Source organism: Apium graveolens, chromosome 10, assembly GCF_009905375.1.
Source record: "Apium graveolens cultivar Ventura chromosome 10, ASM990537v1, whole genome shotgun sequence".
NCBI lineage: Eukaryota > Viridiplantae > Streptophyta > Magnoliopsida > Apiales > Apiaceae > Apium > Apium graveolens.
The window spans coordinates 235,424,918-235,445,099 of NC_133656.1; the positions used below are offsets into that span (position 1 = coordinate 235,424,918).

The 20,182-nt window shown below is 37.2% G+C and overlaps 3 protein-coding genes, 1 non-coding gene and 1 pseudogene across 4 annotated transcripts; 3 read left to right on the forward strand and 2 right to left on the reverse strand.

Annotated features, from left to right (window-relative positions):
* The first annotated feature begins 24 nt into the window (after positions 1-24).
* On the forward strand, positions 25-6,179 carry LOC141690148 (putative cyclic nucleotide-gated ion channel 8). The gene is made up of 8 exons (XM_074494808.1): positions 25-550; positions 1,175-1,306; positions 1,580-2,165; positions 2,908-3,120; positions 3,358-3,662; positions 3,991-4,102; positions 4,883-5,119; positions 5,321-6,179. Exons 2-8 carry the CDS (start codon positions 1,269-1,271, stop codon positions 6,032-6,034), a joined length of 2,205 nt encoding a protein of 734 aa, XP_074350909.1. The 5' UTR covers positions 25-550; positions 1,175-1,268; the 3' UTR covers positions 6,035-6,179.
* Positions 6,180-6,470: 291 nt separating this feature from the next.
* Positions 6,471-6,550, forward strand: TRNAL-CAG (transfer RNA leucine (anticodon CAG)). The gene has a single exon. It is a non-coding gene; the product is annotated as a tRNA-Leu (tRNA).
* Positions 6,551-6,619: 69 nt separating this feature from the next.
* On the forward strand, positions 6,620-9,918 carry LOC141690147 (pentatricopeptide repeat-containing protein At4g30825, chloroplastic). The gene is made up of 2 exons (XM_074494806.1): positions 6,620-9,559; positions 9,641-9,918. Exon 1 carries the CDS (start codon positions 6,784-6,786, stop codon positions 9,469-9,471), a length of 2,688 nt encoding a protein of 895 aa, XP_074350907.1. The 5' UTR covers positions 6,620-6,783; the 3' UTR covers positions 9,472-9,559; positions 9,641-9,918.
* Positions 9,919-11,537: 1,619 nt separating this feature from the next.
* LOC141692076 (cytochrome P450 81Q32-like) lies at positions 11,538-12,873 on the reverse strand. Its single transcript, XM_074496817.1, has 3 exons — positions 12,852-12,873; positions 11,945-12,568; positions 11,538-11,884 (listed from the first exon to the last, which is right to left on the reverse strand). The coding sequence occupies exons 1-3, from the start codon at positions 12,871-12,873 to the stop codon at positions 11,538-11,540; spliced, it is 993 nt and encodes a 330-aa protein (XP_074352918.1).
* On the reverse strand, positions 12,831-14,446 carry LOC141692077 ((+)-piperitol/(+)-sesamin synthase CYP81Q2-like; annotated as a pseudogene).
* Between the last annotated feature and the right edge of the window lie 5,736 nt (positions 14,447-20,182).

The window sequence follows — 20,182 nt, forward strand, 5'->3', positions numbered from 1 at the left end:
AGAAATATTACTCAAAATAACCAAAAGTTGCTTCTATAAAAACTCTATAAAGTTAAAGATGATGTGTGGTTTAACTTATATATCAGAAATGGTTATTGCCCAGTTCGATTTACATGTCACGTGTTGGGCTGAATGATCTGAAGTGATAACCCGATTTACATGGCACGTATTGGGCCTGAGGCGGTATAGTAAGAAAGTTTAAAATATCTTAAAAAAATTACTTGTTTTTTTCAAGAAAACTAATATGCAGTATTTTGATTTATTATCCCTTCTATTTTGTTTTAGTGTTATAATATGATTTCATAAAGACAAATGACAATATTGGCAGCCTAAGCCTCAAAGAAAATGAGGCAAATAGTCCGTATACAACGGTGAAATACAAACCTGCAAATTATATATAGCAACCCATAATTTTCGACTCACCATTTTCTTTCTGCATTCTATTTTCTACACACACACCTTCTGTTTCAACCATTGCATGCTTGATTTGATCATAACTGATAACATAGCTGTGTCAAACCTTTTGCAACATTTTTGGTTCTGTTTTGTGGTAAGCCAGTTATTGTATAGATTTTATTAAATATTCCCATGTTTTAATTTCAATTCATTCCATTCATATTATAATGTGTGTTACTGATTGTGATTATGCATGTGTATGTGTGTTTGTATTGTGCATTTATCCTATGATTAACTTGCAGGAACTCAGAATTAGAAATACCTTTTTTGTCCATTCTTGATTCCTTTTTGGAATGATTTCAGGTTTGTCAAGTTTTAAAGTTTTAAAATTGAAAGTTCGAATTTCGATATTGTTTGAAGGCTTCATTAATTTCCAACAGTATATATATAGGGTTTAGATTCAAATGAGGACCAATCTATATTGCGGAACCAATGTGTTCATAATGTTGTTTTTCTTAGAAGATATGTTCATTTTCGTCGGAGAAGACCACCTCATTTTGCATTAGAAGAAATGAGTTATTGGGTTTTTGTAGCAGATACACTAATGTTAAAGGCACAACAAACATATTTTTCTCACTTGGAGATACTTGATTAGGCTGAGCTGTTGTGATCATCTCTTGGTTAGATTAATTGTTACTCGGTTCTCTGAGTAAATGATGTGCTTTGTTATGTAGAACGTAATTTTTATGTTACATAACATCTCAAATTTTGGATCCAGGTCACCACAGCTGAATCGTAGAACAAATTAATTTGTTACCTGGATGATGAAGTTGTTACGGAGCTTCTTTTTTCTATGAATCTAGGTTTGCAAAATGTTTGGTTATGGGCGGCATAGAGAGAATTTCGTAAGGTAAAAATGGACAGCAAAGTCTAAGATATCTACTAAAGAAACGTATTCTTCTTCTTCTTTTTTTTCAAGTTCTCAGGGTTGTTTACTTAATCACCATTTATATTATTACTTGATGAATCATTGTTATATCTCTACGAGGCACACGAAAAATTGAAAATTGATCCTTTGAAGGGAAGTATATTTCATTGGATAAATTGTATTCTGGAGTTGTGGTTTCATTTTGAGTATACTTCTGTCTCATTTTACTATGTGATGTCTCTTGCATTATAATAGGTTGGAGGACCTTGATTCGGGACCATCAGTTAATTCGGACAAAGGTGGAATGAAAAGACATGGATTTACTTCAGAGGGGCTGGGTAATGCTGGCTTGTCAAAGCATAGCGCTTCAAGGTCTATTAGGCTGGGTATGAAAAAAAAATCGCAAGGACTGATGACTTTCAGTAAATCATTGAGATCTGGAGTCACTAGAGCAGTTTTCCCTGAAGAGCTTAAAGTGTCCAGGGAAAAAATATTTGATCCTCAGGACAGATTCCTCCTATTTTGGAATAAGCTTTTTGTTATCTCTTCTATCTTTTCGGTATACTTGGATCCTTTGTTCTTTTACCTTCCAGTTTTCGAGAATGCAGAGATGTGCCTCCATATTGATAAAACTTTAGCACATTTTATTGTAACGATGCGAAGCATAGTTGACAGTTTCTACATTTTCCGCATAGCACTTCAATTTCGCACAGCTTATATTGCACCATCTTCTCGGGTTTTTGGTCGAGGTGAACTTGTGATAGACCCTGCACAAATAGCAAGCAGATATTTGCATCGTTATTTCATCATTGATCTACTTTCTATATTACCTCTACCTCAGGTTTGAGAATGATGCTGCTGTTTCTCTTTAATATTTTACCCACATGTACGGATATATGGATACATATTCGATTATCATTGCATTGTGCCTGTTGAGATATCGGGATACACATTTTCAAATATATATGCATATTGTGATCAGGATAGGTAGGAGTTACAAGTTAATTCAGCTGAAATGATGTCTTTTGTTATCCTATTTTGATCTCCATGTTTATAATCCACAGACTCCTAGAATTTTCTAGGCAGATTCGATGCACCTTCCAAGCCAATATTCAGTATGCTGAGATGATGAAAAATCATTTTATCTACTTGTTTCTTTCAAAACTAGAGTAACATGCTGGACCTGTAATTAGCCCCATGACTGGGTACTAAGGTTGATAACATCTGCATTTCACGTGCATATTGCGTACAGTTTCCATCTAAATCTTTATGAACAATGATATAGTAAATCTTTCATGTACATATAAAATACATCGCCTCTATCCGCTAATGCATATATCGGACAATCATGATGAAAATGTAATAAGACTATCAGAGAACAGCAAAGTAATGCCAGTAAGCATTATAAATGATAAAACATTACCTTTTTTGTGAGGGATTTACACACACACACACACATGTAGAGGTATATAGTGTTAGGATTATCTTTTTCTTTGAAGAGTTTTTGGTGCACCATTTTGAAGCATATGATGCATACATTTATTTATAGCTTCTACTTACTCTTAATTTGTTATATCCTACAGATTGCCGTGTGGAGGGTTCTCCAGGAATCAGGAGATGCAGATGTTTTGGCTACAAAAAAAGCTTTGTTAATCCTTATCCTGCTCCAGTGGATTCCTAGATTTTGGCGATTTCTGCCACTAATCTCTGAAATGAAAAAGACCGTTGGTGTAGTTACTGAGTCAGCTTGGGCTGGTGCTGCATACTATCTGTTGTGGTTCGTGCTTGCTAGTCATGTAAGTAGCTTTATGGTTGGGTATTGGCTTGTTAAAAGTCTGCAATTCTCATAGTCTTTGTACACTATTATTCAAAATGTTCAGACAGGGACTATGGATATTATAGAATTCATAAGTAAACGAAGTCATATGAAGAGAGGCCTTGTTATTTTCATTCTATTATAGAATCCTTATAACTCAATGATTATAAGTTTTGTTAGACTCATTGAAGAAGCCCTCATATTTAAAATGTCACAGGTAGTTGGTTCTTTGTGGTACATATTAGCTGTGGAACGCAAAGATGCTTGTTGGGAGAAAGCTTGTAGTACTAGCAATAAGTGTAGCAAAGATTATCTGTACTGTGGGCAACCAGTAACAAAAGAACACAGGGAATGGATAAATGAAAGTCGACTTCAAGTTGAAAAGAACTGTTCTGCAAGTGAAATGAATCTAGAATTTGATTATGGAATCTATGCACGTGCTATATCATCTGGTGTCACTGAATCTGAAGATATTGTCTCCAAGTACTTGTTCTGTCTGTGGTTCGGTCTACAAAACTTGAGGTAAACCACTATTATATGATTAAACTATTGAGAAGCTCTCCTGATATCTTTCCCGATTCTCAATGTGTGTAAGCTTGCGCGTCCAGTTCAAACACGGTGTTCCTTCTCATTTCATTTAACTTTATACGTTAGATAAAATATAGAACAAGGATTAAGAGCTAAAAGAGATTCCAAAAGTTTAGTTATCAAATGAATATACCTGGGCATGTTCAATTCTCTTATAGGCTTTCTGTCCATAGCAGCATTTGACAGGAGATCAGTGTCACTGTACTTTCACCTATATGTTCCGCAGACCTCATTAGTTTCACTTCTTTATTTCACTTTTCAGCACTCTTGGTCAAGGGCTTGAAACCAGTACATTTGCTTCAGAGGTCATATTTTCCATATTAGTAGCCATTTTTGGGCTCATTCTCTTTGCTCTTCTGATCGGTAATATGCAGGTATGTTTAAGACCTATAACTCGGAGGACTGCACTATAACCCTATATGGAAATATTATTGATTAATGCAAAATAATGTAGCATGACAGAAACAACATAATATTCAAGTCATTATCTGAAGTAGAATTATCTAGTTGGCGCTGAGCTTCTGTCTCATTCTTCTACATTGCACGCCAGATTATTACGTGCAATATTGTCTTTGTACACAGACACAAGTTTGCGTGATTAAAAGAAAAACGAATTCTTTGAACTTTTGTAGAAAACTTCATGTTCACAAGTCTAGGTAATCCATTATCAGTAAATAGACCTATAAGGCTATAACACTTACCTACCTTCCATAACAATCATTCTCGAAATTTGTGTAAGAGAAGTCATAGAGTAAAGTAGACCTGCTAGAGGAGGTACCTACACGGCTACACAATACGTAGTTCAGTTTATAAAGTTTGGCAAAGTTGATTGGTTCCCAGATTTCACCAATGCAGTTAGAAAATTAAGCAAATATCTTGGGTCATATTTCCAATGGGAGGGCTCTTTACTAATTTGCATTTTCATTCACTAGTCCTTTTAATGTCCAGCCTTGCAGTTCAAATAAAAAAATAAATAAGTTTATTAAAATAGTTAAATTTTTAAAGATAATTTATGTATTCAACTGCTCCATTGTACTCTGTACCAAAGTATTTGTGGGAATCTTATATGCAAGATGTTTCCATTGTCAGAGCTTATAAATTGGGCAAATAGGCACAGTCGAGCTAAATCATAACATGCCTTGTGATGATTACAGACTTATCTTCAGTCTCTCACGGTTCGATTGGAGGAGATGAGAATTAAAAGGCGTGACTCAGAGCAGTGGATGCATCATAGAGTGCTTCCGCAGGAGCTTAGAGAAAGAGTTAGGCGGTATGATCAATACAAGTGGCTCGAAACAAGAGGAGTTGATGAAGAAACCATAGTTGGGAGTCTTCCAAAAGATCTAAGGAGGGATATTAAGCGGCATCTTTGTTTGAATTTGGTAAAAAGGGTAAGCACTGTAAATACAATCTTTTAGTCATTCTCTCCAGTTCAGCAATATGTTAGTGTCTTGTATAAATTGTTAATAGTTAAGTTGTAGATTGCATGAGGTCACGAGTCACGACTGTGAACAGATCAACAATTAATTTAAATTCTCACATTAATCCGTAGTATATTTCTAAGATTATTTTATATTTTCATGTGATTGAAGGTTCCTATGTTTGAAAATATGGACGAACGTTTGCTAGATGCTGTTTGTGAGAGACTGAAACCAAGTTTATACACACAGAACACATATATAGTCCGGGAAGGTGATCCTGTTAATGAAATGTTATTCATCATTCGTGGTCGCCTTGAGAGTGTAACGACAGATGGTGGGAGGACGGGTTTTTTCAACCGTGGATATTTGAAAGAAAGTGATTTTTGTGGTGAGGAACTCTTGACATGGGCGTTGGATCCTAAGGCTGGCGCAAACTTACCATCGTCTACTCGAACTGTGAGGAGTTTGACAGAAGTAGAGGCATTCGCCTTACCAGCAGACGAATTAAAATTTATCAGCTCTCAATTCAGGAAACTCCACAGCAGGCAAGTTCAGCACACTTTCCGCTTTTATTCACAGCAATGGAGGACTTGGGCTGCCAGCTTTATTCAAGCAGCATGGAGACGATATGCACGTAGAAAATTCTTGGAAATTCGTCGAAAGGAAGAATTAGAGGAAGAAGCTGATGGCATTGCAGAAGAAGAAAGAGCATTGCTTAAGAGTAGTTCAAAAACTAAATTTCGGACAACCATGTTAGCTTCAAAGTTTGCAGCTAGTGCTCTTCGTGGAGTTCAAAGACTCCGGTCAAGAGGCTCCGTATCAGGAGGAGAATTGATGAAAGTACCAGCAAAACCTCGAGAACCTGACTATACTGATGATGACTGATTTCACAGATTTTCAAGTAGTTTTCGCAATTTATCAAAAACCAATAGACAATGTCAGTAGCTTTCATATTGTTAGTTACCATCTTTCTTCGAATTCTAAATGTACTTGCTCAATAAACACAGAGAATATGATTGTTGTATGTACCTTCTAGCGGTGGTCGTTTTAACTTGTAAAATTGGTTTTTTATAATCAGGTGTCCGGACCAGTTTACGCGCACCTCGACTAATTTCAGAAAGTACTAGCAATATCGTCATTAACCCTTACTTAAATCCATTAAATTCGTGCATGTATAATGTATGTTTATTTGTAAAACGTGTAAATCTAATTATCCGGAAAATAAGATTTTACATTAAATTAAATAACAATTGGACAGTAGGTGTTAGAATTTGTTTTTTTTTAGTAAGTCATAATTAAATTAGATTTTTGATAACACAGAGACAGTTTGGCCGAGTGGTTTAAGGCGCCAGATCCAGGTTCTGGTCCGAAAGGGCGTGGGTTCAAATCCCACAGCTGTCATTCTGTTTTACATTTATTCAAATAAAACCCACATAAATAACAAAGTATATAAAGAAAATAAACACAAGTTCTAACTGGGTGGGCTTAGTTTTCTTCCACTCATTTTTCTTCTCAAAGGTACACTCATCTCTATTTCACCATTTTTTTTAATTTAATTTTAGCTAATTATGTTCATTTTTATCAACCCAATTGAGTAAATTACATAAAAAGTGTTAATTTGATCACTATAAGCAATGGCTGCTATAAAGTTTGCATCTTTAGTGGAATCAAATGATACCCACAAGCTTAATTTTAGTGGGTATGTGCATACAACTGCTGTATTTATGATTATACCCTTTAGTAAGCTCAAGAACATTAGGGTTTCTAGGTTAGATAATGTTGAGTTATCTGAACCAGTTCTTGAAAAAGCCTCAAAATTTAGTAGTGAATTTAAGAAGGGTAAGAGGAATATTTGGATGAGGTTTCGGAGTTTAAGTAAGGTTAAAGATTTAAAGATTCTTGATAGGAATGATACGAAGGGCGAGAATGGGGAGGGAGCTGGGTTGTTATGTGATCAAGATTTTGATGGTGGGGGGGATTTGGGAGAATTTTTTGGTGGTGATTTTGATCCTGAAATGAGTGTTGCACGGTGTAATGTTATGTTGGAGAATTTTGAGAGGATTAGTGATGGTAAAGCGATGGAGTTTTTTAGGTGGATGAGAAGTAAGGGGAAGTTGAAGCGGAATGTTAGTGGTTATAAGGTAGCGCTTCGTGTTTTAGGTAGGCGACGGGATTGGGATGGAGCGGAAATTATGATTCGGGAGATGGTGAATGAATCTGGATGTGAACTTAGCTTTCAGGTTTTTAATACTGTAATTTATGCTTGTAATAAGCAAGGGTTTGCTGAAATTGGTGGGAAGTGGTTTCATATGATGTTGGATATGGGGGTTCGGCCTAATGTTGCAACCATTGGTATGCTTATGAGTCTTTACCAAAAGGGATTGTTGGTTCAGGAAGCAGAGTTTACTTTTTCACAAATGAGGAGCTTTAAGATTATGTGTGAAAGTGCATACTCTGCTATGATTACTATATATACACGTTTACGCTTGCATGATAAGGCAGAAGAAGTTATCAGATTATTGAAAGAGGATAAGGTGATAATGAATAAGGAGAATTGGTTGGTTCTGATAAATGCATATTGTCAGCAAGGGAAGTTGCAGAAAGCTGAGCTAGCATTGAAATCAATGCATAAAGCTGGATTTCCCCCACATATTGTTGCGTACAACACAATGATCACAGGGTATGGGAAAGTTTTTGATATGAATGCTGCCCAATCGTTATTCCTGAACCTTGAAAAAGTTGGACTAAAGCCTGATGAAACCACCTACAGGTCTATGATTGAAGGTTGGGGTCGAATGGATAATTACAAAGAGGCAGAGCAGTATTACAAGGAACTTGAAGGATTGGGATTCAGTCCTAATTCATCAAACTTGTATACGATGATTAATTTGCAAGCTAAGCACGGGGATGAAGAGGGTGCAATTAAAACCCTTAACGAGATGATAGCAATGGACTGCCAGTATTCGTCTGTCCTTGGTATTCTTATACAGGCCTATGAGAGAGCTGGGAAGTTTGATAAAGTACCTTCTGTAGTGACGGGTTCATTCTATGAACATATCCTCATTAATCAGACATCTTGCTCCATTCTAGTAATGGCTTATGTGAAACACAGCTTAGTAACTGATGCAGTGAAAGTTTTGCAAGACAAACGGTGGAAAGATCCCATATTTGAGGACAATTTGTATCATTTGTTAATTTGTTCGTGCAAAGAGTTTGGTCATCTTGAGGATGCTATTAAGATTTATGATAGTATGCGAAATTCTTCGAAGCCTAATTTGCACATAATGTCCACAATGATTGACATTTACACCGTTACGAATCAATTTAAGGAAGCTGAAAACCTTTACATGAAGTTGAAGTCATCGGGCGTTGCCTTGGATCTGATAGCCTTTAGCATTGTTGTAAGAATGTACGTGAAGTCAGGATCTTTGGAGGATGCCTGCTCAGTTCTTGAAATAATAGAAAATAGATCGGACATTCTTCCAGATGTCTATCTGCTCCGTGATATGCTGCGTATTTATCAAAGACTTAACATGCATGATAAATTGTCGGACCTTTACTACAAAATTTTAAAGACTGGAATCCCCCTGGATCAAGAAATGTACAACTGCCTAATTAATTGCTGTGCTCGTGCATTACCAGTTGATGAACTCACCAGGATATTTGATGAGATGCTTCAGCGTGGCTTTGAACCTAACACTGTTACATTCAATGTGATGCTCAATGTCTATGGTAAGTGTAGACTTTTTAAACAGGTTGGGAGAATTTATAGGCTGGCTAAAAGAAGAGGTTTGCTTGATGTAGTATCTTACAATACAATTGTTGCTTCATATAGTAAAGGCAAAGACTTGAAGAATATGTCGTCAACCATCAAGAAAATGCAATTTAATGGTTTTTCAGTTTCTCTTGAAGCATATAATTGTATGTTGGATGCCTATGGAAAAACAGGTGACATGGAGAAGTTTAAAGATGTTTTGCAGCGAATGAAGGAATCAAGTTGTGCTTCAGATCACTACACTTATAATATTATCATCAATATCTATGGGGAGAAAGGGTGGATCGAAGAAGTTTCTGACGTACTTACTGAACTGAAAGAATCAGGACTAGGACCCGATTTGTGCAGTTACAATACATTGATAAAGGCATATGGAATTGCTGGAATGGTTGACGATGCAGTGTCTCTGGTTAAGGAAATGAGACAAAATGGAATAGAACCTGATAAGGCGACATATTCTAACCTTGTCGGGGCTCTTCGAAATAACGACATGTTTCTGGAGGCTGTTAAGTGGTCCTTGTGGATGAAGCAGATGGGCTTGGAATAAGTTATGTAAGCTTATGGAGTTCAGATTTTTTTGCCTCCCAAGTATGGACATAGTACTACTTCTGCACCTGTATACATTATCTTCTGTGGTAAATTATTGACTTCATACGACCTATTTTTTTTCAATATACTGTGTTTCACTTTCACTGTCTAATACAACACAATTTCAGATTATAATATCCAAACCTTGGAACTAAAGGTTCGCATGTTCAAAGTGTGAAGGTATGTTGTACAGAGTGACAGAGTCTTTGTTACGATACTGTTTTTCGTATGTTCTGTATAGCTAAGTGAGTTGGCGTCTGTTATTACCACCCATCCTGTAGAACATGTGATTTGTACATAATTTGATCCCACCGTGGTTTTTGCTGCTCAGTTCAGCCGTCATGTACCAGGAGAAACTATCTAACTTTACAAATAATTTTTTTCGCAATGCATTCTTGTTAACTTATGATGCAATGAGCAAGTACACTTTTTTCTTCATTTAATCTGCCTGGTGAATTAACAGGTTTGTCTCTAAGTTCTACCGCGCAAAAAGGGGCTGACTTTGAAAAATTAGATTGATCTCTTTACAAGTCATCTAATTTCTCTTTCCATTTGTTTCAATGGTGTTGGTGGCACATTCTTTTCTTTGCTTTTGTCTTGTCTGGTATTATAATCTTGGCTACCATAGTAAAAAATATTGAAATAAGTTATTGTCTCATCTTTTAGATTATGAATTCTAAAAAAAATTGCTTTTGTATCCTAACTACCTCAATTCTCACCTTACCATAGTAAGATTGGCGTTGGTCCACTGTATAGCACGCGATAGTTGACAAATCATTTGTCCACAAAAAATTTTGTGGATGGTTGAAACGCTGGACAAAATAAAGCGCGGAATATTGAAGTGACTCTGCAGCCCTAGTAAGATAATGAAAAGTGTGTCCAAAGGTACAATAGGACTTTTTCGTTCCATTTGACAAATGTAAATAGAATTTGACTTTCAGAAAGCTATATGTTGGATTAGCAGGTAGAGGTGCGTACATTTGCATTTCACCGTCATGTTTGTAGGCTAAAGAAGACAGTTCAAAAGACGGCGTATTACACATGCAATTGCTCAAAATGACGTAAAGCTTGAAAAACAGTTTTAGACTATATAAAGTCTTCTTCACACGGCTTCCCCATCTTTTTCAGCTTTAGCATTCACCGCAAACATAAAATGTGTTCTTTATATAATTATATACGTGTACATATGTGCGCGACAGATGTTTACCAGCGGTGGACCGGAATTACGGACCGAAAAGGTGTTTCGCTTATTAATAAAGACCGATTCCAATTACAACTTTTAACAGGTAAAATCTGTAGGTACAACTAAACTTACCGAACTTTTAGTCTTCACCAACCGCCAGTTCTTTGACAAGAGTGTGGATGTGTAGCCGCGGCATGGAATCAAATTAAGTCAAATCTCGCATTTGTCAAAAGTGTTCAAATCGCCTTCACATCACTGCATTCTCTACTTATATATAGAGGCAATGCATTCTGACTTGATCAATATTCTCGATCAACACTTGAAAGTCGAAACTGCAACAAACACGCACGCGAAGAATATAGCGCAGAGGATTACGATTTACGATACAGAAGAGAAACGAAAATGGCGAAAACATTGGCATCAATGAGTAGTCTTTGCTTGGTGTTGGTTGTGGTTATTCTTTTGACGGTTTTACAGTTTAGTGTTGTTGAATGCAGAGCATTTCCGTCGAATATGGCGGATCAAGGAGCTGCTACTGGCGTTGCAAAGCTCGTTGTTTCTCCGAAAAATTCAGGTGGTGGTGTTGGTTCTGCAGTACAGAGCTTGATGTTCAAATTAGCTTCTGGGCCTAGCAAAAGAGGGCGAGGTCATTAGGCTATACAAAACCATTCTACAATTCTTTGTAATATATGTAGCTTAGTTCCAACAAATTTCAACTTTTTGCTTTTGTAATCAACAAACTCGCACACACATCTTGTCTTTGACAAAATTCGGAACCCCCTGGCTCAGGTTAAGGGGAGCGAGGGGGGTAATTGACAAATCTTGACTTGTAGTTGACATAATTATATGGCTGGCATTTTATGATTGCTTTTTGTGTTTATAGAGTTCATGTACGCCAAACACAAACCTACCACTTTATTAGCAAGTGCAATTCCGGGGCATTGTCTCCTTCCCATCCCAAATGTTATTAACTTGTTTGCGTTCTCTGATTTTGCTCCTTCGAATCTTTCTGGCATGAAACTCGTAGGATTTTCCCACACGTTCGGGTCCCTGTGATTCGCCCATACATTCACTAACAGCATTGTGCCACGGGGTACATCGTATCCTCCAACTACGCGCTCATCTGATGCCTCGTGTGGCACCAGAAGCGGAGCTGCTGGAAATAATCTATACGTCTCGTTGACAATGCCTTGAAAATCATTCTAGCTTCTTGTTTTTTGCAATGGATTAGTTTTGGAGGTGTGGAGAAGTTCAAAAGCCTCCTTAACCATCTCTGCTGGTTTCCTAGCTTCTTCCTGATTCTCCACTTCAACTCCAAAGTATCTCTTGCCACAAATCATTCTCATTATAATGTTAAACGATAGTTCCGAAAGCCTTGTTTGCATTTCTACCTTCACGAAATCTCCCCATGACTCTTGACAAAGATTCTTGATTAGTGATCCAGTTTCTTCTCTTCTAACACCTAAAAACACGTTGAGTCGATTAGTGGAGAAGATTTCTACTGCACTAAGACGACGTAGATTTCTCCAGTGTTGACCATACGAGGCTGCAGCAATTGTAGTGTAGTTGTAATTAAGGTGTTTACCAACAAGTAGACGAGGCCTATTTGCAAAACTAATGTCCTGTTTAGTAAAGCATTCTTCAACAGCAGATGGTGATGATACCACAAGTATAACACGATAACCAAACTTCAGCCTAAAAATCGGACCATATTTGCACGAAAGATCCTCTAACATATGATGCAATGGATCCTTTATTAGATGCAGGTGGCCGATAATTGGAAGTGAAGGAGGACATGGAGGGTGTTTCTTGGTGTTTTCGGATTGTTTTCGATATTTTGCAAGGTAAAGGAGAAACACATAAACCAAACTTCCTTGTTTTGGATTGCCAGAAGATCACAATATTAAGAGTAATTTATCTTCTCGTTTCCCCCTATTTTTAAAAAACCAAAACTTCAGTAACTTTGTTGGACCCTAAATTTTCAAATCTCCTGTGTATACGTATAAAAGTATAAAACATGTAGAGCCTAAATGTACGATGAGGTCTCCTAAACTAATTTCGACTAGGGTGTCCTGAATCTCAGGGCCGTCCTAGATCTGTTTTTTGCGGAAATGTTAAAGAGTTGTTTTCAAAATGACAGTTTGTTACTATAAAACTTAGAATGTAGCACAATGTCATTTCATTATTGGTGTTCCATGATCATTTAAGAAATCTCTTAAAGCTGGTTCAGGACATTAGTCATTCTTTCATCTATTTTGGACATAGCTTCCAATGGCTTAGCTTTAGGCATTATAATCCCTTTGCCTTCAGTCATATCCACCAACTCATCGCCAATTCTTTCCCCCTCAAAGCATTGAATCAATTGGGCCAAACATAAACTAACCACTTTAGTGGCAAGTGAATTTCCAGGGCATTGTCTCCTTCCCATCCCAAATGTTATTAACTTGTTTGTATTCTCAGACTTTGCTCCTTCAAATCTCTCTGGCATGGAACTCGTACGATTTTCCCACACGTTCGGGTCTCTATGAATCGCCCATGCATTCATTAACAGCATTGTGCTACGGGGTACATTGATTGTACCCTCCAACTGTGCACTCCTCTGATGACTCATGTGGAGAAGCGGAGCTGTTGGGTATAGTCGATACGTCTTATTGACAATGCCTTAAAGGAATTGAAGTTTTGGAAGATCTTTTTCCTCCACTAAATGCTTGTGTTCAACATTATTATCCAGTTTGTCTTTGGCCTTCTTTAGTGCCACTGGATGGTTCAGCAGAAGGGACATTGCCCACTCTATTGTAGCCCATACTGTGTCCGTGCCTGCAAATAGCAATTGCTTTGCACATTTCAAATACAGTTAGTTGTTTAAGCAACGCCTAGTTTAAACAACGCATGCAGTACATAAATGTGTGTGTGCGCGCGCCTTTAAGAATATGATCGCATTCATGCAACAACGTACCACAATGGTGCCTTTGAGAATATCATCAGAGTAGTACTTGGGTTCAGATTCATGCAATGAAAGCATAACAGCAACAAGTGTCTGTGTCTTAGTCTTTCCTGGTTCACTTTTCTGCCTAGATTCGTCAATCACGTGTAAAACTGCATCATTTGTATTATGCACTCTCTTCATCCTCTTATCCATGCCTCCAAAATCAATCCATAGCAAAAATGAGAGAAAATCGCCAGAATTTGATCCTCCAGAAAGTTCAAAAGCTTCCTTGACCACTTCTGCTAGTTTCTTAGCTTCTTCCTGATTCTCCGCTTCAACTCCAAAGTATCTCTTGCCACAAATCATTCTCATCAGAATGTTGAACGTTAGTTCTGATAGCCTTGTTTGCATTTCTACCTTCACAGATTCTCCCCGCGATTCCTGACAAGGATTCTTGATCAGTAATCCAATTTCTTCTCTTCGACAGTAACTGTAGTGTAGTTGTAATATAGGTAATTACCAAAAAGTAGACGAGGTCTGTTTGGTAAAGCATTCTTCGACAGCAGACCGTGATGAGATGACAAGTATGGAACGGTAACCAAACTTCAGACCAAAAATCGGACCATTTTCGCACGAAAAAACCTGTAACATACGGTGTAATAGACTTTTTATTAGATGGAGATGGCCGATAATTGGAAGTGAAAGAGGAGATGGAGGGTCTTTCTTCGTGTTTCGAGATTGTTGTTTCCGATATTTTGCAAGGTGAAGGAGAACGACACAAATGGATATAACTGAAAGCAAATAAAACCAGCTTTCGGGCTCCATTTTCAAATTTCTAAAGAATGGTTTGTAATTGTGTGAATGTATTGTTAATCTACGAGTTTATGATGATATTCAAATTGCAACATAACAGCAGTTTAGAGTTCATAGATCGCAGTGATTCAGATTTTCCAGAAGACTATTTCTCAGGATTAGATTTGTTAGGGTTTTATGTCTTGTTTATCTGGATAAACCTTATCTCAAACAAACCCACCACCTTATCTTATAAATCAAGTTTAAATCTCTCAAGCTTTATCTTTACTTGATTTATCTCTTTTAAACGTACTAACAGATTATTTCAAAGATTCATTCAATATATTTTCAAACAAACTTATCTTCCAACCTTATTTTTGTGTTTGAAAATAAATCTGTTAGAACTTTGCTTATAAATACAACTCTTCATTTCAGATTTGTAGCTAACACTTTCACGAGAATCTTTCATCATCTGAAATCATTTTCTTGTTTCATACCCGAGATATTCATATCCAGAAAAACAAGAAACCTAGTTTGAGTTGTAATCAATTTGTGTATTCTTGTACTCGTGTATTCATATCAACTTTGTGCCGGGTTGTGGCAAGCTTGATTTCAAAGTATAGCAAGTTAGCTAGAAGGCTAAGGAATAGCAGTGGGCTAGGTAGCAAGGTAGTTTGGGAAAGGGTTTCTTTCAGGTGCTATATTTGTAATCAAGGAAAAGACTGTAAGTTCTTTTATTAAAGTTGATATAATACATTCTCTATGCTAGTTGGCATGGGAACTTGGATGTAGGCCATAGACTAGGTGTAGGGGCCGAACCAAATGAAAACTTCTGGTGTTTTTACTTTTCAGTTTTCAGCATTCTGCATTTTATTTCTGTTATTTATTTTCTGCAGTGTAATTGAGACTGTCCCATACCCTGTCTCATTTGTAAAGGGACTGTCCCATTTGCATAAGAGACTGTCCCATTTGCCTTGACAGTTAGAATATTATTTTATCTATCGAGCCATCGAATTTCATTTGGTATTAGAGCAGGTACATTTAATTCTCTTTTTAGTATTTATTTTGCTAGCGATCCATGGCTCAACCAGATAGGTATTCAAACAATTATCCACCACTGCTTCATGGTGCTGAAAACTACAATGACTGGAAGTTTCGGATGAAAATCTTTCTCCAGCGTGATGCATTTGAATGGGATGCTGTAGAAAATGGTTTCACAATTCCTATGAAAGAAGGGAAGCCAAAATCTCTCAAGGATCTCTCTCCCGAAGAAGTGAACGCAATGAATTCCAATGCTAAAGCTATGAACTCACTTCTCAATGGCATGGTAGCTACAGAATTAAGAAAAGTTTCAGCATGTACTACTTCCAAGCAGATTTGGGATACGATCAAAGTCAGCCATGAAGGCACGTCTAAGGTACGTGAAGTAAAATTAAGTATGCTAATGAGTGACTATGAAGGTTTCAGGTTGGAAAGAGATGAAAGCGTGCGAGATGCTCAAGGGAGGTTTCTGACATTGATGAACTCCATCTCACTTCTGGAAAGGATCATTCCTCAATCTGAGATCAATAGGAAAATCCTCAGAGCAATGCCAAAGAAGTTTGCTCCAAAGGTTACCATTCTGCAGGATTCAACACTGCTTTCGACTATGGATACTCTAACACTGTTCAGTGAATTGGAAGAATTCGAAAATCAGCTACGTAGATATGATGAAGAAGATGAAGCTCCTCGTAAGAAAACTCTTGCACTTAATGCAGATGCAGATGAGTCTCCTGATGATTCTGATGAAGAGATTGCTCTTCTAACAAAGAAGTTTCATAAATTTCTTGCCAAACGGAATGCTTCCAAACGACCTATGAAGTCACAGTTTCCAAAGAAGGACTTCAAATCTAATCCGAGCAAGGAGAATAAAACAAATCAAAGCAAGGATACCTGTTTTGAGTGTGGAAAGAAAGGGCACTTCAAAAAGGACTGCTACAAGCTGAAGAACAAAAAGAAGGCATTAATTACCTGGAGTGATGATGAATCTGATGTGGAGATCGATTCAGATGATGAAGTTGCTCAACTTTGCTTTGCTGGACTAGAGGACGACTCCAGTGATAATGATGAGGTACAGAATATTAAGTATAATTCAAATATATCTTCGTCTATTTTAAATTTGCAGGTCCAGGTCAAGAAGTTGAAAGAAAAGAATGCTTATTTAAAGCAAGCTTTAAGTGAAGTTCTTAGTGAAATGGATGACCCCATGAAGGAAGAAGCCCTAGTTGCTGAGAACAAATCATTGCTTGAAAGGGTTTCAAAACTTACTGAAGAAAATCAATATCTCAAAAATGAGATTGAGATGAAGGATGTATGCCTTGAAGCCTTGAAGAAAGAGTCAATATCTGTTGATTCAGAAACCGTTAAAGAAGACAATGCTCCTGATCCCTTAGTTCCTGAATTAAAGCAGAAAGTCGAACAGCTTGAAAAGGATTTAGCTAAATGTTTTCATGGAGAAGGAACTTTGAATGCTCTTCTTGGTGAACAAAAATCTTCTCTTGATAAAGGAGGTTTAGGATGTGAGTCAATCAAGAAACGTGCATTTCAAGGCGGTTATAAGCGAGCTCCTATGAAATATAAGATGCCTTATGAGAAATGTCGAGATTGTGGCAAAGCTGGCCACCCTACATCTGAATCTAGATTATGTGGTATCAAGGGCCACTCCTCTAACTCATCTTATAAATCGTCTACTAGATATAAATCTGCTAATACTTCTGTTAATATTGTTCAGATGTGGATTAAGAAATCAGATAGACATTTATATAAGATTTGTGATACTAACCAACCAGGACCCAAGATTAAGTGGGTACCTAAGAGATAAACCAATTCTTGCAGGTTTATTTGAAGGTCCATGTTCCGCGAAATAAATGGATCATCGACAGTGGTTGTTCTCGTCACATGACAGGTGATAAATTCAAGTTTCTATCTCTAGTTGCCAAGGAAGGTGGCTTAGTTACTCTTGGAGATTCAAACACCGTCAGAATTATTGGAAAAGGCACCATTGGTAATGACAGGTTTGCCATTTCTAATGTTCGTTTAGTTGATGGTTTGAAATATAATCTTATTAGTGTAAGTCAACTCACTGATGCTGGTCATAAGGTTAAGTTCGATAAAGATGTATGTTATATTGGTACTCATACTAACGAGTTTGTTTTAGTTGCCAAAAGGAAAGGAAATATTTTTGTGTTAGATTTTGATGAGCAGCAAGAAGAAATTTGTCTAGCTACCGTTCAAGAACAACAAGATCTGTGGCATAGGCGTCTTGGTCATGTTCATATGGATCTTCTTCGGAAGATATCTTCTCATGATCTGGTTCGAGGTCTACCAAAGCTGAAGTACAAGAAAATAGAACCTTGTTCAGCTTGCCAACTTGGGAAACAGGTGAAAACTTCCTTTACTGCTAAGAATAAAGTATCAACTTCTGTTCCTTTGCAGCTTCTTCATTTAGATCTTTTTGGTCCAGAAAGGTATGTAAGCTTGGGAGGTAAGAATTATGCTTTTGTTATAGTTGATGATTATTCTCGTTTTACTTGGGTATTATTTTTACGAACTAAGGATGAAGCTTTTGTTGAGTTTAAGGATCTTATTACTAACCTTGAGACTAAGTATTCATTTAAGCTCAAGACTATCCGTAGTGATCATGGAGGTGAATTCGAGAAGGATTTCATAACTTTCTGTAAATCAAGAGGAATCACTCATGAATTCTCAGCTCCTCGAACTCCTCAGCAGAACGGAGTAGTAGAACGCAAGAACAGAACTCTACAGGAAACTGCCAGAACTCTACTGCATGAGAGTAAGCTTCCAAGAAAATTTTGGGCTGAAGCGGTACACACTTCCTGTTATGTTTTAAATAGAGTACTTATTCGTCCTATTTTGCTTAAAACTCCGTATGAATTGCTTAAGAAAAGGACTCCTAACATTAGTTATTTTCGAGTATTTGGTTCCAAGTGTTTTATTTTAGATACTCAAAATAATCGAGGCAAGTTCGATGCGAAATCTACGGAAGGAATCTTCTTGGGATATTCTACAACAAGCAAAGCTTATCGTGTTTATAATTCTGTCAAGAACAAAGTAGAAGAATCCATCAATATTACATTCGATGAATCCTCAAGGAATATATCTCAAATTGATGAAGACACTGCGGATCTATCGTCTCATTCCCAAATGAGACAGTCTCATTCCGAAAAGAGTCAGTCTCATTCTGATAAATCAAACAGTCAAGACTCTCTAGGTCCATCTCAGTCTTCTGATAATTCTGCAGGATCTACTCAAGCTTCAGATGAATCTTCTAGCTCTCCAAAGACTCCCGATAGTGTTTCAAATGTGAATTTTGTTACTCCTCTGGATAAATCTTCACAAGCGGAAATGAGGCAGTCTCTTTTGAATGAGACAACTCCTATTCATTTCCAGGCAGATAATTCTAATGAGGAAGAAATGAGTAATATTCAACTTCCTAAGTCTTCTAGGACTGTGAAGAATCATCCACCAGATAATCTTCTCACTGATTTAGATCAAGAGATTTCTACTCGAAGCAGACTTCATAATCTATGTGCATTCTGTGCTTTTGTTGCTGAATTCGAACCAAAGAATGCTCAAGAAGCAGTTGCAGACGAACACTGGTCTGTTGCAATGCAGGAGAAATTGAACCAGTTCGAGCGTTGTGATGTTTGGGAACTCGTCCCACCTCCTCAGGATGCCAAGATCATTGGAACTCGTTGGGTTTTCAAGAATAAGAAAGATGAAGATGGAAATATCATTCGAAATAAAGCTCGGTTGGTTGCTGAGGGATACAACCAGCAGGAAGGAATCGATTACGATGAGACATATGCTCCAGTAGCTCGTTTAGAAGCTATTCGAATCTTAATGGCCTTTGCAGCTCACAAGAAGTTCAAGCTCTATCAGATGGACGTCAAAAGCGCATTTCTAAATGGTTATCTCAAGGAAGAAGTCTACGTGAAGCAGCCTCCAGGTTTCATTCACGAGAAGTACCCTAACTATGTTTACAAGCTCAAGAAATCAGTCTATGGATTGAGACAGTCCCCTCGTTGTTGGTACGAGCGTCTCAGTCAATTTTTTGTGAACAATGGTTTCATTCGCGGTACACTCGATCCAACTCTCTTTATTTTTCATAAACGTGATAACTTTCTTTTAGTACAAGTTTATGTTGATGATATAGTATTTGGATCTTCTAACGAATCTTTGTGTAAATGGTTTTCTGATTGCATGCATAAGGAATTCGATATGAGTTTGATGGGTGAATTGCAGTACTTTCTAGGTTTGCAAATTAATCAGTCTGATGCAGGAATATTTATTCACCAAGGCAAGTACATAAAGGATTTACTCAAAAGATTTGCACTTGATCATGTCACACCTAAATCAACTCCGATGAGTACTTCGGTTAAGCTTACTAAGGATGAACAAGGTACACCTGTAGATGTCACTAAATTTCGAGGTATGATTGGTTCATTGTTATATTTAACTGCCTCACGACCTGACATTATGTATAGTGTATGTTTGTGTGCTCGTTTTCAATCTCAACCTAAAGAATCTCATTTGAATGCCGTTAAACGTATTTTTAAATATTTGAAAGGTACGAGTGACTTGGGATTATTTTATCCAAGCTCCTCTTCCTTTGACTTAATCGGTTTTTCAGATGCTGACTATGCAGGGTCACAGGTTGATAGAAAAAGCACAAGTGGTGCTTGTGAATTTTTAGGAGATTGTTTAGTT